The sequence below is a fragment of the Balaenoptera musculus genome, chromosome 8 (genome assembly GCF_009873245.2).
Source record: "Balaenoptera musculus isolate JJ_BM4_2016_0621 chromosome 8, mBalMus1.pri.v3, whole genome shotgun sequence".
NCBI classification, from domain to species: Eukaryota; Metazoa; Chordata; class Mammalia; order Artiodactyla; family Balaenopteridae; genus Balaenoptera; species Balaenoptera musculus.
In genome coordinates, this window is record NC_045792.1 from 66151914 (window position 1) to 66179847 (window position 27934).

General features: G+C 44.9%; 2 protein-coding genes across 13 annotated transcripts in view; one reads left to right on the plus strand and one right to left on the minus strand.

The window, feature by feature from the left end:
• TEAD1 (TEA domain transcription factor 1) overlaps positions 1–27934 on the plus strand; it is a 264671-nt gene that overhangs the window by 135244 nt on the left and 101493 nt on the right. The window lies entirely within an intron of this gene.
• Positions 21787–22727, minus strand: LOC118900263 (intraflagellar transport-associated protein-like). Its single transcript, XM_036862671.1, is given in 2 exon segments — positions 21787–22031; positions 22034–22727. Coding segments are annotated over 2 exon segments (729 nt in total). The 5' UTR covers positions 22596–22727; the 3' UTR covers positions 21787–21864.

The window sequence follows — 27934 nt, forward strand, 5'->3', positions numbered from 1 at the left end:
ACAGAAGCTGGAGCATTTTCTCCACTGGGGTTTAAGCCTGGGGAGGTGGCCAGAGTGAACTCCAAGACATTTCCCCGTTTTTTCAAGCGCGGGGTGTGCTGGGAGGACGCTGGGCTCCCCGCCCACAGGAGAGCTGAGGAGACTTTTGTCTTGACCTCTCTGGCTGAGGCACGTGTCCCTCCCTCTCCCCCTCCCCCTCGGTCTTCTGAGTGTCTCTGTGGGCTCGGGATTTCTGGTGACTGAAGGGTCCATGCTTTCTGGTGCAACTGGGGGCCTTGCTGCAGCTCCCTGGGTCTGTAGGTGTCACCAGCAGGGGGTCGATGCTCAGCACTCCATCCTTCACGCTGGTGTCACCTGTGGCGGTTCCTTGTGGCGACACTCTTACTATTGCTTTTGCCCATAGGGGTCTCAGGCGGTTCTGCGCCTCTAATGAAGCTGTCACCTTGTCCCCGGCCCTGAGATATGTTCCTTGGGGCTGCTGGTACTTCCTCACCTGCTGGCTGCCTGCAGTTAATACTTCTTTCCCTGGACTGCTGAGATGGCTGCGTTCTTCTCTGCCTGTGAGGCTGGGAGTCACTGGTACTTAAACACTCCAGAGCTGTAGAGGGTGTTTTGGAAACCTCAGCATCCATTCTCCTCTCCTTACGGAAAGCACACAGGCTAGCCTTGCCCCTTGTCCTCTGGCTGGGGTCGCCCTCACTGACGACCACAGAGGTGGGCGTGACTGATGGAAACCAAGCAGCTTGTGTATGTCCACAGTGATTGGTTACCCACTCAGAGCCAGTGAAGTAGATGAGGTTCTTTTCTGGGGCTTCTGGAAAATGCTTTCTTTTGCAGAAGCTTTTGGAACAGAATCTCACAGCCTGTGGATGGTGTGGTGTGAGGACATGGGGTTTGTAACTGTGGTGGCAGTTTTATTTTATGAGGAACCTACACATGTATGGGACTGGTCACTGGTTGGAACGAGTAGCTCACCTAATGGGAGGCAGATTTGCGACGATGTCACCTGAGCTGCTGGATTAAGACTTCTTATTTAAATGAGCCACTGAGCGCCCTGCCCCCATCCTTTGCTTGAAAGCCAGTTTTATTGTTTCTTGGAAAGTAGTAAGCTGACGTGAAGACTCTTTCCATTCAGAATTTGTTGAGGAATTTGCAACAGGGTCTCTTCCGAGTCCTTATCTTGGCTGGGTGTCGGCACCCATGGGGCCCGGTACCTTCGCTCTCTTCAGCTGTGGTGGGCGGGTTCACAGCATAGCTCTCATCTCCTGCCGAGGAGGGCCAGGGCCAGAGAAGGGTGTCTGTGATCCCCGGGGAAAGCCTAAGGTGGGACCCAGAAGCCCACACAACCAGAGAGAAACAGCAGGTTGGAAGAGATCAGTGAGAGGTCTTCACTGGTAGTAGGGAGTGGCTTTGCTCATAGTGGAGTGGCCCCGATTCCACTGAAGATCCCAGCATGGATTGTTACAAATTATAATGTCATTATAAATTTGTCCAAACCCAGAAAATGTACACCAAGAATGAACACTAAGGTAAACTACAGATGGATGATAGTGATGTATCGGTGTAGGTTTATCAGTTGTAGTGAATGTGCCATTCTGATGGGGGATATTGTTAATGGAGGAGGCTCTGCATGTGTCGGGGCAGGGGATATGTGGGAAATCTCTGTACCCTCTGCTTAATATTGCTGTAAACTTAAAACTGCTGTATGGGACTTCCCTGGTGGCACAGTGGTTAAGAATCCGCCTGCCAATGCAGGGGACACGGCTTCAAGCCCTGGTCCAGGAAGATCCCACATGCCGCGGAGCAACTAAGCCCGTGTGCCACAACTACTGAGCCTGCGCTCTAGAGCCCGCGAGCCACAGCTACGGAGCCCACGTGCCACAACTACTGAAGCCCGTACGCCTAGAGCCCGTGCTCCACAACAAGAGAAGCCACCGCGATGAGAAGAAGCCTCCACACCGCAACAAAAAGTAGCCCCCGCTGGCTGCAGCTAGAGAAAGCCTGTGTGCAGCAATGAAGACCCAACGCAGCCAAAAATAAATAAACAAATTAATTAATTTAAAAAAAAAACTGCTCTAAAAAATAGTCTATTTAAAAAAAAAAAGTTCCCAGCATGGAGATACAGGTCCTCGGTTATCGTAGACTTTGGGAATGGGATGGGGGTGAGGGTGGGTGGAAGTCCAAATTCTGTCATGCTTGGGGAGTCTGGGGTGTTATAGATGTAACTTCTCCCCAAGTGATCTCTGCTTATTTTGCTTATTTTGTAAAGCTCTTGCCTCTATCCTGAAAAGAGTCCTTCAAAGCCATCTATGGTTGGATAGATCATCTTGTACGCAGCAGCTATACGCCAGCCAGAGCTAACCACAGGGCCAGGGCCATGTGCAGAAACACTGTCTTTATGATGCACATGGGCTTTTGAGCTTGTGGCTTTGGGCTTGTGGTTGTGGACTGAGAAGATTGCTTCCTGGGTTTACAGGGAAGGTAGAGGAAATGACCCTCTTGCCACCACTTATGCAGCTATGGCTTCCTGATGTGAGCACTTGGGGATGGATGTGAGTGAAAGACAAGACTTCAGGGGTTTGCAGAGAGGTGTTTGGGTAGGCAGGGTGGAATAGTACATCCTAGTACACAGGGCTAATCCCTATCTGGTATTCTCTCATTAGAATTCCAAAAGGGCACCAGTTAAAAGAGACTTACTGTCTGCCAGTCCCTGGGGAGATGGAAATGATAAAGGTATTTGTCTCCATCCGAAGGAACTCTCAGCCTTACACGGACAACAAGATCTGTAATAAACGGGATAAGTGATAACAGATGAAGTTCACACTGGCATAAGTTTTTTAAAAAAAATTTTACAACAGAATTCTGAATTACTGCTGGTAGCCAGTCTTCTTTCAAATGTAGTATCTGAGACATGAAATTTATCAAGAGAAAATTTACATGTTGGAGATGCTGGAAGCCCACGGTTTTTCTCAAATTCCACTTGGTAAGCAAGAACCCTCTACATTCAGGACCAGAGGGAATCAGTCATATTTGGGGAGGGTGGCGGCTGAGCGCTTTTCCAGTTCAGGACACTAAGCTGGAGAATCACCGCTCGTGAGCTTCAGAGCAGGTCGTCTCTATACCCAGTGAGACAATTCCATAGAGTGATACCTCTTTGAAGGTATTTGGCCATGCTGGGAAGGAAAAGGCAGGTCCCCGGAATGAAGGAAAGGGTTAATGACCATGATATTTGCAACCAAGAGTCAGGGCACATAGTCTGTGGGAGTGGGGTGAGTGTGGGCAGGCAGAATCACTGGCGTTCTAATGCTCCTGCTGGACCTGTGTCAGTGGGCTCTGTTGGGTAGATGTGAGTCAGGAGGAGCAGCTAAGCCAGGCAGCTAAGAGCCGGCCCGAAGCTGGAAGGGAGGAGTTCAGTCCTGGTGAGGACATTCACAGGGTCGAGGGTGTCGGAGCTGTAGAAGCAGTGAGGGTGAGCTGGGGGCTCTCTGGGAGTCCTGGCAGCAGCTTCTACCACTTCGGATGCTTGAGAGGTGGAAGGAGGCCAGAGGAGGCTGTTGGGTGTTTCCTTTTCCTTATGAAATTATAGAAATGTCATCTTTCAATCAGCCATTGAGGAAGCCCCCTTTAAGAGAGTGTCAAGTGAGCCAAATTAGGAGATAGGAGGGAGGGAAGAGCTGCTGAGGTGAAGTGACCACTGAGAGTCACATTCTGCTCTTTTGGCAGCCCGTAGGGCCTGGGAAAATAGCATTTTCGTTTGTGCGTGTGCGTGCGTGTGCGTGTGCGCACGCACGCTCTGTTCTTTACAGCGGTGCTCTTGATAGGTAGTGTAATATTAAAGCCAAGACTGTGCTTGTCATTTCTGGAACTGAAACATAAGGAGCCAGAAGCCTCCCTACAAGATAAGAGCTGTGTGACTTTGTGTGGACTACTTAACTTCTCTGAGCCTCAGTCTGCACCTCCTTTGCAAGCTTATGGAAGGACTCAATGCGATGGTACCTGGTCCTTCCCTTCTTTAGGGAAGGTAGTGGTGCCGGAGGACAGCACACTGAGCTGCAAATTCACTTGAGATCTTTGCATTTCATTTGGATTTAGCTGGGGTGCTGGTGTCCCCTCCTCCTGCAGCCAGCGTCTTGAGTCACCACCCACGGTGGAGGAGAGAGGGTGGGGTCCAGCCTGGGTCCAGCTCTCTTGGACACAGCCGGGAGGTGCTGACCACAAGTCTGCGGCCCCAAAGAAGTGCTACAAGGAGGGTGTTTCTTTCCCCATTGGCACTGCGTCCAGGTTCTCAACAGTTGGACACAAACAAACTGTTCTGGTGGCTGTTTCTTGTTCCCCTTTGCCTCCTGCTTGCTGCTCGCCACCCTCGCTGGTCTGCAGGGCTGACGTGTGGGGAGGACACTGCATGCCATTGTTTGCTGTCTGTGCAAGGACGCTGTCTGGCAGCGACTGGAGACCACACTCTGGCTGTTGAGGCCCAGGCCCCACGGGGGCCTGGGCGCCCTGGGATTACGTATGAGCTTCTGTCTTCAGAGGACCGTGTCCTGGGCCACTGGTCCTGTGTTTGAGTGCTGGTTCCTCTCTTGAAAAGAGAGTCTGTTCCTCTTTGAAACAGATGGTTATGTAGCCAGCGGGCGCCAACAAAGGTTGTAGGAACCAATGTGCATTGAGAGTGTGGGAGACAGGTCCTGGCCGGCCCCGAAGAGGTGGAGCTGAGTTCCACGACTGCCTCTCGAGCCCCAGCTGGCCTGCTTAGAGAACTTGCGTGGAAGAGGGGGACCCTGGGGCTGGACCAGAGCGGGTACTTTTGGTTTCAGGGAACCTCAGGGGCTTGTCCTTGTCAGGAGTGCCGGGGTCTGTAATGGAGGGAAAGTCCAGATCAGAAGTGATTCACAAGTCATATAAATGAATCAAATAACAGCACTTGAGAATCTTGCCTGTGTTGTCTTTTGTCATTCCCCCAACAGCAGGAAGGGCGTAGAGGTTTAGAAAGGTTAGGACATTTGTCACACAGTGAGAGAGCTGAGAATCCTGATCTCAAGTCCAGCCACCCGTGACTGTCCCGAAGCAGTGTGTGTGTGTGTGTGTGTGACTGCCCACCCACCCATCATCCCCGTGGGCCAGGCACATGCTTTTTCTTTCTATTATTCTCAGGAACAGGCACCCAGTGCAGAAGTGGGCCCCATAATGGCTGCTGACTAAGTGCTTAATGGAGATGTTGCTGCTGATAAACCACAGTTGAAAAGGGAAAGAGGCAAGCAAGCTGGCCAACATCAAAGCCCATTTCTGTTTATAGATAAGAGTAGGTTTCATTCTGTGGGCTCCAGAGCCCCTGTCCCTCAATCATCAGAGAGGGTGAGGTTAAAATGGAAGCTGTGTTGCTTTCTTGCAGTAGCTGGAAAACAGGCCTGCCAGGGCCAGGAAGCTGCCCTCCCTTCCTTCCCAGACAAACCAGGCCACTGCCCTCATCTGCAGTGGAGGTCTCTGGGGAAGAGAGAGGGCTCCCAGCTGCCTCTGGAGTAAACAATGCTTTTCCCACCCCAGCGGTTTCCACTTGGTTTTTGTTCTTCAGAACTTTTCTTTTCTACTTAAACACAACATTTAAAATAATTCAGAAAATATGGATAATAAATAGAGGAATCTGGAGAAGAAAAGAGGTCTCAGAAATGTAACGGACCCAAGCTGCAGAAATGTAGACCACACTGTGTGGCTGTGTGTGCAGTGACCATCCTCCTTAATTAAAACTTAGCATGGATGTGATGTCACGTCTGTGGTGACAGGTGTTCCCAGTGAAAAATTTAGCTAAATGTAACCAAGTAATAAGTCGTTTCAATGATTGGGTGATGATTGGACTAAATTGTAATCTAGGCTGAAGCATAGGGATTTGACAGTTTTAGTGAGTGTTTGTGTTAGGGATACGTGTATGCTTGTGTGTTGCTTATATGTTCTTCAGAACATAGGTGGAGCCACAGGAAAAATGTGTGTTTTCAGCACTGGGGTGCATGAGAGAGCAGGCGCTGGCCATACCAACACATATAAGTTGCTGCCTGCCTTCAAGGGTGATGAATTCTCTTCTGTTACTTCACTGGCTCAGTGGAAGGACGGAAGGCTGCAAGTTGGGATCATAAGTATGACATAAACCTAATCCTTTTAAGTTAGTTTTTACAGCACTTCAGTTTTGATTTGGCCCTGACCGAAGTCCTTTTCGCTTTTCAGAGGATGGAGAGTTCTTAGGCGCCCAGGCCAGGCCTCTGTTGAGGCTGAGTGACCTGGGGACTGCTGTGTCCTTCCTTTGTTGGGAACCACCATCAGGCTGATGCCGGTGTCTCATGAGCCGTCCTCCCAGGCACCGGCTATGCACCTGGGTGGTTTTCTGTTACCCCAGTACCACTGCATCCATGGTCCCACCTGGGGCTGGATGGGGGTCACACGGCCTACCTTGCCATCACCCTCTCTCATTCTAGTGCCCGTGGGACCACATTCCCACTAGGCCCTCTAGAAAGCCCCATAGGGTTTTGGAAAAGCATTCTAGCAGCGGTCCAGTTTTCAGGACACTTGAACCAGGCTTCTTGTCAGTCGTTAGCCCCCTGGGAACCTCTTTTGTCTGCATATTTATTTTCCAGGGGGATTTCAGGATTGGTTCAACAGTGTAACTCACCCCGCCCTTTTTTGGTGTTCCTAGTGGCTTACAAACTCTAAAGTAATGGAAAGCATTTGTTGGCTTACAGAAAGCATTTGTTGGCTTATTTGGGGCATTTTCACATTGGGCCCCTAATCACGGATATCAGAAAGATGGCCCTTTGTGACCTTTTTCTCTCCTGGTGCTGCTATGGATGAGTGCAAGAAAGAGGATAAGTTTAGTTTGTACACGCAAGCCAGATGCAAGATTCCCAGAGTGGGAGCGCATTTACACACTAGATGCGGCTATTCATTTACCACAGCTTTTGTGCAAATCTCTGTTGCCAGGGAAAGGGGTACCAAGATGAATAAGACCTGGCTCTTCCTCTCGAGATGCTCATGGTTTAGTGGCAGAGACAGTTGGACACAGGTCACCACAGTGTTAATAATGTGAAAGTAGGGGACTGAGAACTGCGGGGCCCCTCCCTGTTCCATATTGAATATGTCCTCTCTGGGCAGCATGGCTGGAGGCCTGCTGGCTTGGAATATTGTTTGTTCCCCTGTCTGATGAAGGGTTCCCGTCTTTGGTGGAGCAGCCTATGTGAAGTTTATGCACCCAGCACTACTAAAGAGAAAACACTAGCTGCCAGATAAGCAGAACCTCACGCCAGGCTCTCCATGGACACACGCAAGCCAGGAGACTCTTGTTGCTTCAGGCCAGCCGTTAATGTTCTTGGAATAAAAGGTACTTCAGAGCAGGGATAGGTTGAGATAATTCTTCTATTATCTAGAAATTAACAAATTTTGCTTTTGAAGAAAGCAGGGATAAATATGGTGGTCAACAAGAAGGGGTGTAAATTGCCGGCATTTGGGGCTTTTCTGTTCTTGTTTACAGAGAGAGACTGCCCTGGACTTAATTCTCAACTTGTTGACATGTTGGACCCTGTTTTAATCATTTTGCCAGATTTAAATATTTTTCTTCTTTTGTGAACAGTGTATTTACTCCATCTCTCACAATTATTGTATTCTGTGCGTGAGTGCCGGCCTCTTCAGAACTGTCTACTTCATCATCCTTGTGCCTTCTAGAAATGAGATCTTGATGCTCCCCAAATGAATTATGAAAAGCTTTTCATAGTAATATAATTGATCCACTGTTGGCCACACTTATGAAAAAAAATCAGTGTAACGTGTTAATATTTCATGAGTGCCCACGTTGCCAGCTCCTTGCAATGGGACCAAACTATAAAGAATGAGAATTGTTTCACAATAGCCCAGCGCATGGACACAGTGCCAGGAAAGAGAGTTTGGGGTCGACTTGAAAGTTTGAAGTGCAACAGGGCCATTGAAAAACAATCCTCTGACTCATGTCAGATTGTTATAATTATTTAATGCCCACAATGCAGCCTTGTCCCCACGGATTTATACTGGAGAGGTTTCTTACCCACACATGTGGTTATTAGCTGCAAAGAAAGCGGCGTTTGTTTACAGTGATATGGGGTATATCTGCATGGCAAAGAAAACACTGCAGATTCTGTCTCCTTACGAAGGAGGCAGGAATTTGGCAGGAAACCTGTAGGAAATTGGGAGACATGTTCTCATTACTTTTCATGTATGTGGGCGGTCGCAGCTAATAACCATTAAACACCTTTTATTTTTAACCTTTGTCTTAAACTCTTGAGAGAATGAAAGTGCGTGCGTACTTTTCATCATGTGATATTTTACAGCGGATGTGCTCCAAATTGTAACTAGAGTTATAATTGTTCTGCCTCCATCAAATGTGGGGTCACCAGCATTGTCTGTGGAACCACTGTTAACGTATGTGAAAAGTGTGGATGTGTTTTGAACAGTTCTCACATGGCCAGACCTCATTAAGCTCTTTCAAAGGGCATACCTTTTTTTTTTTTTTTTTCTTTTTTTGAGTCGAGAAAAGTTGAGGAAGTAGTGCTTTGGGGCCTCTCTGGGGACAAGTCGGTCTGGAGATCAGTGCTGGTGCTAATGACCCAGAGTCAGGGCGTCCGGCTCCTTGGGAGATGAAAGCCCTTTGAGTCCGGGAGGGTCAGTCAAGTCCAGCTCCTCAGAACTGCCCTTCTGTCCGTGCCTTCCTTGGCCCTCCCTTCTCCCCTCACACGGAACTCTCATAATTGCCTTTGCTGTCAAAGGAGATTCAATGTCAGTGGGTTTCTCAAGCTTAGGGGACGACAGGGAGACATTGAAGCAGAGCAGTGTGAAATTGTCCTGAGGCACTTACAAGCTAGGGTGTGCAGATGCAATTTATAATTGCACCGGAAGTACTTGTAACCTTTACCACGCTTAGTGGTGGAGATGAGAAAATCTCTGAGTCAGCTTAAGACTGACTTGGGACCCCTATGAAGCAACTGAATCTTATTAGGTTTTGTGAGAGAAGTACAAACAGAAAGCAGACACAGAAAATAGGCTAGAGTAACAGTAAATACATTTTGAACCTCAAATTAGGGCTCATGGTATGTTCAGGGTTTTTTTTTAACGATGCTTCTGGTTCAACAGAAAGTCCTGGAGATCTGTAGGAATTTGAGGCACTTTTGGTGGTTTATGGAGACCAAAGAACCTAAATTTTGGAATTCGGATTGTCCTGGGAAATCTGGAATGTATGTCGACTTGAAATACAAACGGAGGGGTGTTAAGAGTGATGCAAATGATGACCCAATCAAGAGAAAGGTTTGCAACTCAGCATCTTCCACTCCTACTGGTGACGAAGGCTTCGTGACTACATTGTTATCACTGCTTTTCCAGAGGGGATTTTTTTTTTTTTAATTAAAAAAAATCTGAGTCACCTATGTCAGTTCACTTTATAATGCTTCATTTTAAAGGTATATCTATGTCATATGCACTTTTATGTGTGTAAATTATATTTCACAGTAGAAAAAAAATGTTTAAGAGGCAATCTTATTTTGTAATATATTGGGCCAGTTTTACACCATTTGAAATGATGGGTTAAAACCATGTTGTTATTGTTTCACGTACAACTAAATGGCTTACTGATTTTTATGTGATAGACATACACTCAAAACCTTTATTTTCGTACTCTGATCGTGAGCCCCTTGAGAATAGGGTCATACTTCCTGGAGTTGGAGGTGGAGGCGCTGAGTGAGCAAAGTGGCCAGGTGGGCAGGGACCTGGAGTTGGGGCTCAAGGCTGTGGGGGGAGGGGAGGAGATAGAAGGCGAAGGGGGTGGAGTGTCAGGTCTTGGAGTATAAACTTCTCCATCAGTGCAGAGCCAGCTGGCAAAGGTGCTAAGTGGGAAAGTATGTTGGGGGGTGTGACATGATTCGATTTGAATGAAATATGCTCAGGGCTCTTGCTTTACAGAAATTTTCTGCAACTCACAGGACACTGCTTTACTGGGGACTGGAGAGTGGCTTCATCCTTAAGGCAGCACCGAGGCTGTGTATCCTGAGAGCCATAGGCACCCCTGCCCCCTCCCACCCACGGGGGCATTTAAAGCCTTCGCCTCTAACAGCACTTTGTCTCCTGAGAAGAAAGGCACAGTTGTTTTTCCTTTCTTCCTCTCCTCCCGCCCCCAGATCGTTCTGCTTCTCACCCAAAACCATGATCTCAGACCTTAGGAGTTACAAGTCAGACATGTCATGGAGCTTCTGAGATCAGTTGTCTACATTGGTGATGAAATCGAAACACCCTAAAAGAAGTCTTTGGAGTAGGAACTTGCCAGGGTCATTAGACATGCTCGGGTTGCGAGAGAAAATGCAATTACATGAAGTAAAAGTGGGATACAAAGTAGTGCCTATTCTACAGTCATGGCTACTGTTTCAGAGGACGAGGACCAGAAGGGAACCCAGACAAATGAAAACCGTTGGCTTGGAAGGGCTATGGGATTGTAAGTGCTGGTTTTCCAAATGAAGTTCATTATTATAATGATTTTGTTGGGCTATTGATGTACATTAATTTAAAGAAATCAAATGCAAACAATTATAAGATGGCAAGATTAAGTCTGAAAGTCCAGCTGGGAACCCAGGAAGGTATGTTGTATGTCAGTCTCTCCAAGGCTGATAGCAGAAAGGGCTTGGAGGTAAGGGAAGTGTTTGCAGCCGCTGGGGAGCTTTGTACCTCTCTGCATGCTTTGTTCAGTCTTTGCCTTGGTCTCCCCACTAGCCCATCTGCCCTTAACACGGGGAAGTGAACCCCTGTTGCTGTCCAGGGCTTCCGGAAGCAGAGCCCCTGTTCTCCAGTTTGTTCTCCAGTTTGTTGTTATCCAAAGCCAGGGTCTCTGTGGGATGATTTTCTTCAAGGCCCTGGCATGATGAGCCAAACGCTCAGTGCTTTTGTAGCAGGTGGTGCTTTCAGATCAGTGATTTGCCATTCCTTACGTGAAAACGAGTCCAGATTTGTGAGTTCTGTCCCCAGTTCCAAGCACCTTCTTGCCCTGTAACCCTGGTCTAGTCCCCAAAACTTTTTGAGCCTTGATTAAAAAAAAAAAAAAAAGAAAAAAAGCTTAATTGGACCCCATGAAATGACACATGTGAAAATATTTAGAAATTGTTAAAGCTGTATGCACCCATGAGAGGATATTTTTATTCATATTTGCATCATAACGTAACGTGGACACCGAGGAAAGTTAACCTCTGTCAGAGTTTAGTTTCTTCTAAACTAAAATGGGAATATAACTGAGGCCTTCCTTGGGAGTTCCCTCAGCATGCAAATGGAAATTTAGGACCTCTTCTACACAGCTCTGGGGTAGTTAGAATATCTTTGGAATGGAAGTAGGTTGCCTCCTGTCTTGCGGGGCATCTGCATGGGGTATACTGGTAGTACTGGGTTTAGAATAGTCAACTGTGCCCTGCGGCAGGGTGGCCTCTGAATGGGTGGGTAGGCTGCATCTCATTTCATTCATAGCTTATCTCTGTGGATTCCATTTGGCCATGTGGGTTGGAATTGTAGTTATGAGTGAATTATTTTTCTGTGGTGTGTCAGAAATGTTTCAGGAAGACTGGAAGTAAGTAAACAGCCTGGGAATCCCAGCAGATGAGCTGGGGAGCGTTGATACCGTAAATCTCTAGTCAGGGCCGTGTTAGACTCACGTAACAGGAAATCCCTGTTTCGTGTGGGAGAGGAGGTGGCACAGTGCCAGGGAGACCGCTCAGCTCTGATCTGCCACGCACAGGTGGTGAGATGTCCACCCAGTCGGCTCCCCTCTTTGAGTTCAGGTTTTTCATCCAATAAGTGTAATTACAAAATAGGAAGATCAAAAGAGATAAGATAAAATGTTAGCAATTACTTCTATGATAGGGAAAATACTTTCGGGCCTAAGAATCTTAATGTTTTCATATGTGTGCTGGCTTAGTCTGTTTGGGCTGCTATAACAACACTCCATAGACTGGGTGGCTTATCTACAACAAAAAGTTACTTCTCACAGTTCTGGAGGCTAGACGTCCAAGATCAAGGCACTGGCAGATTCACTATCCAGTGAGGAGGGCCAGCTTGCTGGCTCATAGAAGGCTATCTTCTCACTGTGTCCTCACATTGCAGAAGAGGAGCATTCAGGTCTCTTTAGCCCTTTTTAAGGGTATTAATCTCATTCATGAGGGCTCCACCCTTATGACCTAATCACCTAGAGGCCCCACCTCCAAATACCACCACACTGAGGATTAGGGTTCAACATAGGAATTGGTGGGTGCACAGACATTTAATTGTAGCATGTACATTGAGGAAACAATATACATAAATTCTCTCATAATAACAACATTTTTATAACTCTTACTTTTATATAGATAGCTTGTTTTAATCCTCATAACTACCTTATAAGATAGGTGTTGTCATGTTCCTGTTTAGTAGGACAGTGGACGTCAAATCCAAAGTTCGTAAGTGGAAAAGCTGGGATTTGAACCCAGGCAGTCTGGCTCCAGAGTCCCTCCTCTCAACCACTGTTCCAGTCTGTTTCAAGTTAATAAGCCCCACATATGCTGGGTTTGATATTCTCCACTTGATAGATTCTCATTCGTTTGGCAACATGCAAAATTTGTATGCCACCGCAAGGGAAACTAGAGCCCCAAGTTAAAGAGTTCTGTGTTGAGTGGAATCTCTTAGTGTGTGGTGATGGCTTTCCTCTGGGCAGCGCCCAAGTTACAAGCCCAGCCTCATGGAGACTGGCTATTTAGGTACAGCCTTGTGGATCTCATGCTCTCTGGGGCTTGAGGAACTTGCCTTTGTGTACTGGGGGTATCACAGACCACAGTTCATTCTGCTTTGTCTTGACCTAGGTGCTTTTCTAGGCAATATGTAGGTTCTGTCCCTGGCTTTTCCAGTACACACACACACACCCCTTTCTTCCTGATTACAGCAAATGATCCAGAACCCTAAACTCCCAGCCCTTCTGGAGGGTCATGACTTAAAGACATCACAGATGGTCAGTTGAAGCTTCTTGAAAAAGTGAAAAATGGCTTTATAGAAAATGCCCAGATCTGTTTTCATGTATTTTTAGACTATTGATCAACCTGTGTGGAACCTGTAGCCAGATACTGATCGACTGAGCATTGGTAAAGCGTTGCAGTGCGACCCCCGAGTGAGCACCCCTCCCCTTTACGCCCTCGCTCACTCTGTCCTCTTCCTTCCTTCTTTGCTCTTCCTCCTCCTTTCCCTCCTTCTCTTCTCCTTAACTGCTCTGCCTCACCTGTAGGGAAATGAGAGGTCTCATTTCTCACACACGGGTCCTCTGTCGATGAAAATATAGAGAAAAATTGTTTTCACAAGTGTAGAACATTTATTGAGATAATTATTTTGGAGGAACCATTACATCCAGGGTGCACATACCCATTTGCCAGATGAAGGCTTTGGGGAAGACAGGTCCACCCTGTCACGTCCTCTGAGAGTAAGAACTCAAGATAATTTATCCCAAGCTTCTCATCCTCAGCTTCTCCACAGGAGTCCAGTAGAAGATGGGGTGCTGGAGGCCTTGCCTGTGAAGTGTCTCTACTAGGAGGAGGATGAAGAAAGCATGTAGCTGGTGAAGGCCACTGCTTTTTCCAGGGACCGGGGCTCAGAGGTATCCTTGTGCCCATCTACTCTGCTCCTTCCGGCTAAGCAGAGGCATCCGGGAGCTTTCCTCAGCCTTGCCGCCTTGTGGAATGGGGTGCAGCGGAGCTTTGCTGAAGGAACTTCCGTTTCAGGAGCACCCTCATTCTGATATCAGTGTGGTTGCACAGATAAAATTAGCATCTCTATTAGTAATACCCAACCCCGAGAACCATGCAATTATCTGATGATTTTATTTAATGACTGTGCTCTTTTCAGAGCTTATTGGGGGTAATCTTCAGAGCATGTCCTGATTACATGTTGTACAGACTACATAACAAGTGAACTAAAAAAGCAATTCAGACCCCAGTTCCAGTTTAATTTGTAGTTTTTACATTTCAAGACAACATTCTTAGTAGGTAACTGTCCAGCATTTTTGTGTGTGTGTGTGTGTGTGGCATACGTGAGATTCTACTTGTTTAACAGTTTCCATCCTCCACTCCCCACACATCTCGTCTTTGGTTGCGACAATGAAGAAGAGAGAACAGCTGTCCTGGTTTTCCTTCACTTTGCTCATTAGGCCACCTCTCTGAGCACTTTAGGAAATGTTTAATGACTAATAAGACCTTGCAGGACATGTGTGTGGGCCCTTGGGGTCTTTTCTAAATGGAAGGCTAAATTGCAGCTGTGTGATCTTGGGCAAGTTACTTGGCTTCTGAGCTCTGATAACCTTTGCCTGTAAAATGTTCCCGCTTTATAGTTGAGGCCTGCTTCACACGGTTGTGCCGAGGCTTAAAGGAGGTAGTTCTGTACAAAGGCCCTGCCTCGTCTGTGGAAGGCCTTTGAAAGTCATTTCCCAGGGGCGGGGCAGGGCAGGTGCCAAGGCTTCCCAGACTGCAGGTGGGAGAGGAGACCCTGGCCTCTTCACCTTTCCAGCCAGAGAGCGGGGAGAGTAGGTGCTTCCTTGACATGGGTAATTTCTTCTTCCTCCACACCATTCTGATGGGAGATCAAGCTATATGTGGGGAAAGCTGGGGAGGCAGGGACCTGCCTCATTGTGTAATGTGCTAGTGCTATGTGACAAAGCTCCAGCTATGATGGGGTATTTCCAGTATCACATTTTCTTGTCCAGAGAACCATTACCAGAGGAAAGAAGGAAACATGTGTGTGGTACCTATTATATACCAGGCACAGAGCCTACAAAGGTGAGAGGGACAGTTGTTGGGGGGTAGTGGGGACAGAGGGTGTGAGAGCTGGGGGTGGGAACTAAAGAGTTAACATGCAGAAACCGTGGTGAATGTGTATGGGCTTCCCTGGTGGCGCAGTGGTTAAGAATCCTCCTGCCAGTGCAGGGGGACACGGGTTCGAGCCCTGGCCCGGGAAGATCCCACATGCCGCGGAGCAACTAAGCCCGTGCGCCACAACTACTGAGCCTGAGCTCTAGAGCTCGCGAGCCACAACTACTGAGCCCGCGTGCCACAACTACTGAAGCCCGCGCACCTAGAGCCGTGCTCTGCAACAAGAGAAGCCACCACAATGAGAAGCCTGCGCACTGCAACGGAGAGTAGCCCCCGCTCACCGCAACTAGAGAAAGCCCACCCGCAGCAACGAAGACCCAACATGGCCATAAATAAATAAACAAACAAATATATTTTTTTAAAAAAGAAAGAAAATGTGATGAATGTGTAAATGGAGGTAAGCAAAGGGCACCCTAAGTGTTGCCAGTTTCCCTTCAGCAGATGGGGGTCCACCTGCCTCAGCCCAAATGAATTCTTGTCCTTGGAGAAACTAAGTGATTTTGGCTTTTCACCACTCTTGAGATACTGGAAAATGAGAACTACTGTAAAATTAGAGAAATGAGCTTTAGTTCTACCCAGAGAGGTTTTTTTCTCTCTCTGGCTAGATTTTAAAACCTCGTAACAGGTCTTTTATTTTTTAATTTATTTTCTGTGAAATCCCTACTTGTAACGTCTAGTCTGTTTACTATGTCCATTCGTCCTTCCCTATCAGATTTATCTCAGTGTGTGACAGAATATGTACGTTACAGATAACTCAGTGTATACTGTGGGCACTGGGTTCTACATATAGTAGGTGTCTAACCATTGTCTGCAGGCTTGTCTGATTGTAAAAATGGTAGTCATTCTAGGCAGGTGCAGTGACACAGCCTGGAAGTTGTGTACAGGATAGAGTGTGAATGTACTGACACAGCCTGGAAGTTGTGTACAGGATAGAGTGTGAATGTATGTCAGAGCTGGCAGTTCTGTCGAGCAGTTGGATTCTGAACACCCATCTGTGCCTTTTGCTGGGGCATCTAAACTTTCATCTTTCAGAGCAAACGAGGTCTTTGGAACCAATATGTTCTTTCAAACAGTGCTACATGGTGCCTGATAGTTTCCATTCTGGAACCAAGTTTCTTCTTTTTTTTTTTTTTGTAAAGAAGTCCGGCTGCTTTGTTAAGAAACTGTTATGTGAAGATTGCTGAGTGAGAGCTCCCACTGGAGGCTTCTTCTCTTCCAGACCCCCGCGTGGTTCACTCCCAGCTGGCTCATGTGCTGATGGGGAGAGGGTTTGGGCCAGATTGCTAGAGCCTCCTCCCGCCAGGCCCTTCCAGTCCTGGACGCTAGGGAGAGTGGAGGGTGGAGAGAGTGGGTGAGCCTGGGCTCCTGGCCCTGCGAGCCATGCTGACCTGGAGGGTGTTCAGCAGCTGGCAGTGATGTCACCTTCCCCAGACTGGGCTGCCCCTGTTTGCCCTCCCTTATGTCACCTTTCTCCACTTTACACAATCATGACATGTGACAGTGCTGCTTTTTCATATATTTAGTTTTTAGTAACTTTATATGTTTTTATCTATTAGATGACATTTTTGGTTCTCTGTTCTTAATTTAAAACACACTGATTTTTTTTTTTTTAAGTTTGTAAGTATGTTTTTCATTTGTGTGTGATCATGGGTCATCAGTATACGAAAATATTTATCCAGCTCTGTTTCATAAAGTCTTCAGGAAAGATAATAGCTTGAGTAGACTGCTTTGTGCAAATTATGAATACGGCTCCCCCCTAAGACTGGGAGCAAGGCAGGGATGTTCATTCTTGCCACTTCTGTTGAAAAGTGTACTGCAAGTTTAGACATCCAGCTTGTAAAGTAGGAAGCAGAACTGTCTTTATTTGCAGGTGAATTGAGCCTGTGTGTAGACAGTCTTGAATACATACACATACACACCCACACAAACCTATAATAAGTTCATTAAGCTTACAGGATACAGGATCAATATACAAAAATCAACTGTATATACTAACAAAAAATCTGAAAATGAAATTAAGAAAACAGTCTTGTTTAAAGAAGCATCAGAAAATAAATTTCTTAGGAATAAACTTCACAGAACAAGTACAAGATTTGCACACTGGAAACTATAAAACATTGGGGAGGAAAATTAAAGAAGATCTAAACAAATGGAGCAATATTCCATGTTCATGGATTGGAAGACTCAGTATTTGTTAATTCTCCCCAAATTGATTTATAGATTTAATGCAATCCCTATAAAAATCCCAGCATGCTTTTTTTTTGTCTTTTGGGGTTTTTTTGGTAGAAATTGACAAGCTGTTCCTAATATTTATATAGAAAGGCAGAGGACCCAGAATAAAGAAAAAAATTTGCAAAGGAAGAAAATAGAGGATTACACTTTGGTCTCAAAACTTACTAAAAAGCTACAGTAATCAAGACAGTGTGTTATTGGTGTAAGGGTAGGTCAGTGGTACTGAGTTGAGAGTCTAGAAATAAACCATTATATTTACTGTCAATTGATTTTTCTACAAAGTGCCAAAGCAATTTAATAGAGAAAAGGATAGTCTTTTTAACAAATAGTGTTAGGACAATTGGCTATCCATATGCAAAAAAAGATCAGTTTAAACCCTTACCTCACACCATACACAGAAATTAACTCAAAATTGATTGTAGACCTAAATATAAAAGGCAAATGTAAAAGCTAATATCTTCATGACCTTAGGTTAGGCAAAGAGTTCTTAGATATGAAACTAGAAACACAGCATGCCAGACTACTTTGTAGAAGGTTTGCTAGCAGTACATATGAGATGATCTCAATCAATTTACCTTTGCTAGCATTGAAAATTGTCTTTTAAAAAGTCTTCAGTCGTTCAGTGGGTGAAAAGTGAATACATTATTTAACTATATTCTCTTGTTCCTAGTGAGGTAGAATTTTTAAAAAATTTATTAACCACTCAAAATTATTAAAACTTTCTGGACATATTCTATCTAGCTCTCCATCCTGTCTTTTCCTAACCTGCCAAATCTTTCAGGAGGAAAAATTTCCTTGGAGAAGAACATAAGTTTGTTAGGCTTTGTACCTTGGGTTACACTTTTCCTTGTCAACTGTGGTTCTGATGGGCCTCCATGGTAGATTCATAGTGTCTTTTGTCCTTCTGCAGAGAAAATAGTGTGAGTGACTAGTTTTCAAGAAACGAACAGCAGAGTGGAGAGTGGACCTGCAGTGATCCTGTGTGATGAGAAATAGTGTGGGATTTGAAATCAACATGCTTGGGTTCAAATCACAGTTCTTACCAGCTATGCAAACCTTGGTCCGGTTACTTAACACTATCAAGTCCTTAACTTCACCTGCAAAATGGAGATCTGATAATTACTTCTCTCTCAGGGTGCTTTAAGCATCAAATACAATAATGTGTGTAAAGGTTTAGCGCTCTACCTGGCCTACAGGAGCCCATTCTTTTTTGTTTTGGCTGCGCCTCTCTGCTTGTGGGATCTTAGTTCCCTGACCGGGGATTGAGCCTGGGCCCCCTGCAGTGGAGGGACGGAATCCTAACCATTGGACCACCAGGGAATTCCCAGGAACCCATTCTTAATGAATATTGTTAGACTTTGGATTTCCAGTCCCTGGGACTGGAGCTTCCTGAAGGAGGTCCTTCCAGGTGTTCCGTGCAGTCTTCTTTTCTTTTAAAAGCACAGGTCACTGGAAAGGTTGGGAGCAGGTCTTTCTGTCCCTAAAGACAAGATTTCCTTTGGGGCCACTGTGCTCCCTATGGTTTGAATTCATAGAGTAACTAAAGGGCAGGAAAGAATTCCTCTCAGCTCTGTCTCTGAGAATACCTCTGGGTGCTGCCGAGATACCACTCATCAATTCTGTTGTTATTGTTTTTAGGGCTGTAAGCCTTCTGGATAGAACCCAGTGGATTTTTCTGAGTGCAGAAGAATTGTCAGATGAGGGGAAAGCATTTAGACTTTATTACCTCCAGCGAACCATGCCTAATCTTGCTTTAGCCCTAAACGAACATATCCTGCCTCTAATTAGCCTGCGAGTTCTTCACAGGCAAGAAGAGGGCACCTTTTAATTCTCTCCATCTCCTAGGCACCTGCCTCAGTGCTGAGCAAACAGTAAGTATTCATGAGATGCTGGGATTATGCCTGGCATTTTCTGAGTTTCCAAATAGACCAAGTTAAGGAATTATATTCGTGTCAAATGATGTTCATCTGCATAATCTTATTTCTTTCTCTCAACAACCCTTCGGGGGAGGTTGTGAGAATGAGAACACTTATTATCCCTATTTTACAGATAGAAAAAATTAAGGCCCAGATAAGTTAATGATTTGCCAAACAGGATTCAGCTCTTAGGAGGGAGAACAGAGATTTGAACTCACATCTACTGATTCTAGTCAGTTGCGTATGTTGCTTATGCTGTAGACTGTCGTGTGCATCAGATACCACCCGGTCAATGGGTTTTGTCCTAGTGACAGACCACACATCCCACTTGCTTATTTTCAGATTTGCAGGGGAAAGAAAACAGTTTTGTTTTTTTTTTCCATTCAATAGGTTGGATAATGAGAAAAATCCTAGGACCAAAGGTATTTACTCCTGGTCCCCCTCCTCCAAACTCTGTGGACAAACGTTTATGGATTTGATCTCATGTTTTGCCCTCTTTGTGCCAGGACAGCTCAAATGGATGCTTTTGTCACCACCCCTCCCTTTTTGGCAGGAGTTATTGTATCCCTAGCCAATGAAAAAATGAGTGAGAGAAAATGACATTTCCTGGTAACGGAAAGTAACAGTTGGTGAAACTTTAGGGGGGTGTGTGTGTGTGTTTCAGCAAATAAGAAATGGCCACAGTGGAGCGAGTTGTTGGTTTATTGGGCTGAAGAATGTATTTGCTTGCATCACGATTGTCAATAAAGATCTTTAAAAACCCCAGCTTGACTCTTGAGGGCTGCGGGTGGTGCCTGCTGCGCTCCAGGATGGAGATCTCTTCCTGGTGGACACTTGATTCACAAGTACGCTAATTATTCCTTCCTCATCATGCAGCCTGCTGAAACAATTGCCCCGCTTGTTTGGTGCCCAGTGTGGCACTGGACAGCAGGCCTTTTTATGGAACTGATGGCCCTCTATGTTCATATTGTTCTTTATGTACTTATTTTATAGCTTATGCAGCAGACATTTGAGTCAATTAGCTTCTTGTCTTGCAAACTGGGCGCTGCTGTTCTAGAATCAAGTTAGAAGGGTGTGTCGGAGGGCAACCCGGCTGACCTCCCTCCTTTCTTTTTGTGCCGTGTGGGTTGGTTTCAAGTTACAGCATTTTTATTGGCTCTTCTGTGCTGAACCTTGGTTTCAAAAGCTGACGTTTGTGAGTTGAATTTCTTAAAGGAATAGCTTTCCTTTTTACAAAATTGAAGTTGAGCAATACACATAGCCTGCCCCAGGGCAGGGTGATTGTTTTAAAAAACTATATACAAAGTATATATTTTATGGTACATCTTAACCAAAAATGCAAGCAAAAGGTTTCTCTACTCACAGTACCTTCACTGGTATCAGTAGAGTCAAGGCAGGCCTTGCTATATAGAGTCCTTGTTTTTTCTTGCTTTGCATTTTTTGGTATAATCTTACTCCTGCCTTATTTTTTATTCTTTTGTCCTCATTGTTTTCCTCACCCTGTATTTTTGGGAACTTGCCTTAAACCCTTTTGAGAACAAGTTGGAGTATCCATTAGTTAGGTTCTGTTATGTATTGATATATCCCACAAACTATTTCTGCAGACGATAATGTTTATGGAGCAGAGATGCACTGCTTTAAGCTTGTGAGGATTTTTAAATATTGGAAAGAAAATTAACCCCCCAAAAAAGAAGGAAAGAAAAGGAAATTTGCCTGCTTCCTCTGTCCCCTTTTCCATGGTTTTAGCTCCCTGACCTGATTAATGTATGTAGTGATGGTGGACTTGGAGGCACCGTGCGTGTCTCAAGAGCTCCCCCAGACCCAAGCGCAGCAGACAGGATTTATATCAAACGCACTTTGCCCCAAAGGACCATATGGTTCTATGCGGCAGAGACTCATGTTTACCCTTGAATCTTCAGAGCCTTCCATGTTGCCCAGCCCAAGACAGAAAATACATGAGGGAATGAACGAGCAAATGAGCCCACCCACTCAGCCCCTCCCTCCCTCTGTGTGAGCATCCCTTAAGCCTCACCCGAACCAGAGAACCTTCCCCCAGCCCATTTGGCTGTGCCATATATCTGTGGTCACCAAGGGACCCTGGATGTACCTTGGGGAGCAACTGAGTTCTTTGTAGCTGTCAGTGCTGTGATGAAAGCATGAAACATTGCTTACCCTGATATTTGTCTTTAGAAGAAAATTCTAAACCAAAGAAAAGGATCTTGAATTTGTTCCTTCCTCTTGCTTTGTTTATTTATTTTTTATTTGGCTGCATCGGGTCTTAATTGTGGCCTTTGAGATCTTTCCTCGCTGCACACGGGCTCCAGAGCACATGGACTTAGTAGTTGCGGCACGCAGGCTTCGTTGCCCCACGGCATGTGTGATCTTAGTTCCCCTACCAGGGATCGAACCTGTGTCCGCTGTGTTGGAAGGCAGATTCTTAACCACTGGACCACCAGGGAAGTCCCCCTCTTGCTGACTTTGAACATTGGCTTATAATGCTCAGATTGATCCTCTAGCCAAACAGTTTTCTTCCTTTATCCATGTATTTATTGAGCATCTTCTACATTCGAGGCTACAGTGTTAGCACAGGAGATGGAGAAGCATAAAGATATGGTGTGCTTCTGCCTGGTCCCTTCCTACCCAGTTGTAGAGATTAGGCGTGAACTTGGGTGTTTGTAGAAACTCATCAAGAAAGCTATAAGATTTGAGTATATATATTTTTTTATAGTAGGTATATATTTTATTGTAAAGTTGCTCGAATAAGAACAAAATAAAAATAAACACGAAGATGTCTTGGTGGATCAGTCACGGGGTTTCTCTAAGTCTGTGCTCTTGCTCTTTTGCTTGCATAGCTCTTTGATGGCATCTATCTCTGCAGGAGTGAACTTGGGGGTTAGCATCACAGCGTCATAATCAAATTCTTCATCAAGTGAGAAGGGCCGAACTTCATCTCCGACTATCTCTTCCCTTTGTTTGCTCCTTTTCCAGTGGGCCTTGGCTTCACTCCAGACATAAGAGGCTGGGCCACGGAAGGAATGTAAGAAGGAACACTCATGCTCATGTCCTGCTCCACCTCTCCTGGAAGCAGCAGCACATCCTTACTCATTTGGGGCTTAATCTCTTCATCCAAGTCCAAATCTTCTAAATCAAGGAAGTTGTCTACCTTCACCTTTCCTGCCCGATTCAGATCACCTTGAAAGGAACTGCCAACTTTTTGGCCTTCATCCATCACTATCTGTTCCTCTTCTGAACACTGTGACGAAGTACAAAGAAAGATGGCTTTATTGCTAAGATGGTGATCATTTGGTTCATTTCTCTGAGTAAATTTTACTGAAGTAAAATTGTTTTCTGAAGAATTGGTTCCAAAGGCTCCTCTTTTGGTCACATTATCTTTTGAAAGATGAGTGAAAGTGCTCAGAAATTCTTCATATGTTTGCTCGTGACAATTAACAAACTTATCCAAGACTTCTTCAGTATGCCGATCTTCATCCATCACCTCCAATTCTGGTATCTGGCAGGCATTCCTATTCATGAAGCCACTTTATCTCTTCTTCCCTAGTTTTACGTCTCGGCTCCCATCTAGTCACTTCGCATTATTGGCGTCTTTATTCAGACAGACTCCTCTCGCGGAGCCACAGAGACAAACTATCGTAGCCACACATCCCATAGAGCAGATTTGAGTATATTGAGCACATGTTATACCTGGAAGACCGTTGCATAGTGCCTTACTTGTAATCTCCTATGTAATTCTTTTTTTTTTTTTTTTTTTTGGCCGCACTGTGCTGCTTGCAGGATCTCAGTTCCCTGACCAAGGATTGAACCCGGGCCACAGCAGTGAAAGCGCCGAATCCTAACCACTGGACCACCAGGGCACTCCCTTCTATGTAATTCTTGAGGCATGACACATGTGTTGGCATCGTGAGACTGTTGAGGCCATCTTTATCTCTCCCTAACACCAAGATCTTAAAGGCGCGCTGGGAAGGGGAGGGTTTGTAGTTGTCTGTAGAACAGGGCAAGGGCATTTTCTAACTGAGAGGATCAGACAAGTTTGATGAGGTGATTTTGCTGAGCTGGGCCTTGGGAGTAGAGATATTGAGGGAGGCCAGGTGAGGGACAGGGAGGCCAGGGAGACCATCAGAGAAGGGACTTGGAGTTACTGTCGAGGAGAGACCTCTGTGTCATTAGGAAATAGAGGAGCTTAGCCTTGGTGGAATTGGAGGAGAGAATTGAGAGAGAGAGATGAGGTAGTTGAGGGTGACAGTGAACAAATAAAGAGAAAGAACAGCCTGGAGACTGAGCAGTACCTCCCTCACCTCACTGGGCAGGTGAGGTCAGAGGATAGCCTGCCCTGCAGAGATCACAGAGGCTTCCAGGGGGCATCCGGTTAATAGTATAAATAACTTCTGGATCCCTTAGTGAAGTCAGCGCTGCTCATCTCGACATGTATTTATCTGGGTAGGAAGTGGGCAGCCTCCTCTCGGTTGGCCTACCTCGTTCCCTGGGCTGCCTGGGCAGTGTGCTGCTGCCATAGCCCCTGGGCCCTCAGGAGGACTCAGCTCAAACCTGACCGCCGTCGGGGCAGCCTGAGAGTTGGCCTCTCCTCATCACAGGCCCAGTTAACCTCCGGACGTGGAGACCATCGTGCCCAGAGGCGGGCACAGAGTGACGGACCAGCTCTCAGGGCCTCGTGTCATCCAGGGACGTCCCTTCCCGAGCAGTCCAGCCCAGCCCAGCCCAGCCCAGCTCCGTTTGTTCTTAGGTGTCTGCTGCCGGGGTGCATTTGATAAACAAGACTATCATGTGTTCATTCTTTTAAAAAAGCTGTCAGCGTATGTGTCATATGCATAAATATACACACACATGTGTTTTACACATTAATTATAGTGGATTGTATGTGTTATTTATGATTACCTTATATATACACAGACACATACTGTGAAGTATATATACTTCAGAACCCATCTCAAATATCACTTCTTCCATGGATGTTTTCCTGCAGAGCCTGCCCTTCCACAGCCCCCCTCTGCCACCTAAAGGCCTTCTCTTTTCCCTGAATTCCCCCAGTGCCCTGATCTTAAGATCCGCTTTGTTTACCATTAATTAGGTGCATATTACCCTCAAGCTCCTTGAGGGCGGATACCCTGCCTCATTATCTTTGTGTCTCAAAAATCTGGTTTTTATGTAGTCAAGAAATACGTGTTTGAATTAATTTTTTTTTTTTTTAAGATTCTGGAGAGGATTTTTTTTTTTAAGCAAAAGGAGAATATAAAGTCGCTATTTGTCTATAACTATGTACATTGGCTTTATATATTTAAGTTTTGTACTGTACTTACTCTTTACTTATTTCTTATTGAAACATACCACTTTGCTTTAAATAGGAAGGAAACATTTGCACTTCTAATTGATATGCCAGGCAGGAGATTTACTGCTTCCAATAAGTATAGGAGGCAGGAAACCTCCCCCCCCACCCCTCCCCGCTAGAGCACATGGGATAACTGATCCTGGAGCAGCAATGTGACTTGCCCTGAGGCACATAACAAGGGAGCCACAGATCCCAGATTCACACCCACGTCTGACTTTTTCCAGTGAACCGCACTGCTCCCCAGTAATGATTAAACTGGTTACTGTGTACACACAAAATGCATTAGGTTGCAAGTTTTATTTGTTTACACTTCCAAGCTCTGTTTATGTGTGTTGGATCTTCATAATTTAGGGGCATATGAAGGATTGTCTATCCCTAAATTAAAAGGAAGAAGCCTAATAAAAACCAAGATGGAACATTGTCGGAGATAGTCTTTCAGTCAATCTAGACACTGAACAAGGGTTATAAATACAATATATATAGATGACTGGGAAAAAAATAATCAAAAATTTTGGTAAATTGTCCTCAAAGCCAGACTGCTTCTTAGTAAAGCAAGAGAAAAGTAGTAATGTTCCCAAGGCTGTGTTTAATCTATAAATTCTTGGTAAGACCTTATTTTCCCCCCTCTTTCTATTGAGTTTAAGGTTTCCTTCTGGTTCTTGCACTAATCATTAATAACTATACTGTTGTCACAGCTCAAAACTTTCCTATTGACACTTCAATCATTTTTAAAGATCTTGAATGTTCAACCTTTATAAAGCTAACCTTTTGCACTCTATTAAAATTTAAGAACCGCTTGATTCTCAGTGAATGCCCCAGCTACTGGATCATGAAAGCATTACCTTGTGCCAAGGGCATGATGCAGTACACTCATTCCTTTTTAACAAATAATAAGAAGTTTGACTTTCCATTTACACGTCCTGCCAATTGCTAACAAGTTTCCATCTCGTTCAAACACCAGATTGATCCTAAGAAATTGAAAATATTGATTTAACCCTCTGTCTGATTTGTACTGCAGGCACCTGCTAGTTCAGTCTTAGCACATTACAATTGCTTGGCTGTAATTCCTCAGGGGACCACTAATAACTACCACATCTGTCTTTTCATCTTCTGAAATTATGCTAGCAGTTGTCCAAGTCAATTGTGATTCATTTGATACTGCTCTCCTTCAAGACATATTGCAACCAAATAGACTTGCTCACCAGTAATATATCTGATGACATAGTTAGTTCTCGTTAATTGACAGAATGATTCAGGCTTTTATGGATGGCATTAATTGGTCCCTTGTGTCCATGCAATAATTGACCAGACAGAAGCAGCAGCATTAGCTTTCACCCAGTCAGGAGAGTTGTGAGATGAGGTAAATGTAGTAAGGATGACAAAATGTCTGTATTTTTAATCAAGATTTTATCAATGAATTGAAAAAAGGAAGATTTGGGGTGGGGGTGTGGAATTCAGATCATCCTAATTATGAACATTGCATTCCAGCCTGCACAGAGGTGCTGAAATACTGCTGATCTGCCTTCCCCCTGCCCTTCTTGTGCTGAAATGTTTTAATACAGGGTTCAACTTGGATCTAACATGTACAGAGCAGGAGAGTACTGTGCATGAATTAAGATCATGAAAAAGGAGAAATATAAACAGCTTTTTGATACTCATCATTAGCAACCCAAGAAACTAGGCACGTAAAGTCTACAAATGTGGGATTTGTCTTGCATCTTATCTAGAGAGTAAGTCACACCCCCCAAAAATGTTTGGGTACGTTGTTTCATCTTCCTGAAACTTAAATTTACTCTTGTCCCTATGCTGCTGAGAAAAGCTTTGGATCCCTTTTCCCAGCAGGATAAAGTTTTTCATGTATAAAAAATTTCACAACCTATCACCACTGTTTATTCCCCCTATTCTTTTAGTCACACAGAGTTACTTATTTCGTCCAAGGTCTAATACTATTTAGCCATTTTAGAAGTCCCCACTCATTCTTCAAGAACTCTTTTCAGGTGCCTCCTCTGAATTTCTCAAACAGGGATTAGCCACCGCCTCCTTGGTGCTTACACATTTGGTTCCTTTCTTCCCCAAGCAGACTTTAAGCTAGCCTTGGGCAAGGGCTGTATCTGTATGCTTCACACATGTAATTATGTAAAGACCTAATAAATGTTTGTTGAATTGAGTTGCAGTAGTTACATCTTGAGGAATGAGAATTTAAGGTTTGAATTCAAGAAAGATGACTTGGATAAAATTAGATGTCAAGCAATATGTATTATAGCCAGTGTTAACAAGTGGCTGGCAACCAGTGTTGGGGATAATTACAGTTTGGTGTAAAGCAAGCCATTTGAGGTGTGAAAGATAAATTACTCAGCTCACATTTGGATGGGGGAGGGTGATGTATGAATTACACAGAATAGATTTTCTAGCATTTGATTTACTTAGACTGTTCATCCTTTTTAGGTCATCTGTTACTTAGGCTGGACAGTGGCTGGAACAGATATCCATGGAAGCTTTGGACTTGTGAACATCTGATGCAACCTCCTTTTAAGGGCAGTGCACTCTGACAGACCTGGGCTCAAATCCCAGCACTGCCGTCTGTTAGCTTTGTGCTTTGAGTGAGCTCCTTAACTGGTCTTAGGCTTAGGTTCCTCATCTGGAAACTGGGAATAATAATAGTACCTGTCTTACAGAACTGTTGTGGTAATGGAGAGGGATATTTGGGAAATGTGTTGCTCATTGGCTGGCACACAGTAGGCACTTAATAAATGATACCTGTTACTGATTAAAGATAATGTTTTGATGCTTCCTTCTCAGAGTTCGGAAAGGTGGAGTGTAAATACAGCAGTATATGTAGAGAAAATGCTTTATGGAGTTTTGTGACTTTTTACCCTGCCTTTGATTCTCTAGATGCATGAGATTGCCATTATCTCTGTGATTATATGTCACTTCCATGGGACTCAGAGCTTCGGGTGCTCAGAACGTAGCAGAAAGAGGGCAGGAGCTAATGTGCCAACACACGAGGGGCGAATATATGTATTATCAAACCTTGTGGTTCGTTTGTTTGTTTGTTTGTTTAACTAGAAAGCAGCAGATCTGCCATTGTGATAGTATTTTATTTTCACTGATTTGGGATAGATTCCTGGCGATGCCAATAGTTTTACTACCCGATCTAGGTCTAGCATTTTATACTTACAGAACACTTTTATATTTGCAGGAGAATAAACTTGTTTGGCAGTGAGCTTTTAAATGGTAAAATTTATACCATCAGTTGTTACATGGATGGATGGATGAATGAATGAATGCCTTAATGTTGCTCTTTGGAGTTTTATTTGAGAGTCATAATAATCTTCTTTTAAAATGTTACTCTTCCTGTTAGGACAAATACAGGGCACTGAATGTAGTGTAAACGAGGTCAATCAGATCGATTCCTCATACCTCCTAAGTGGGATCATTACACTGAGGGAATGGGAGCAGAGAAAAGGCTTAGTAATTTTGGAACCTAGTAGACTTTAGGGGTAGAGTAC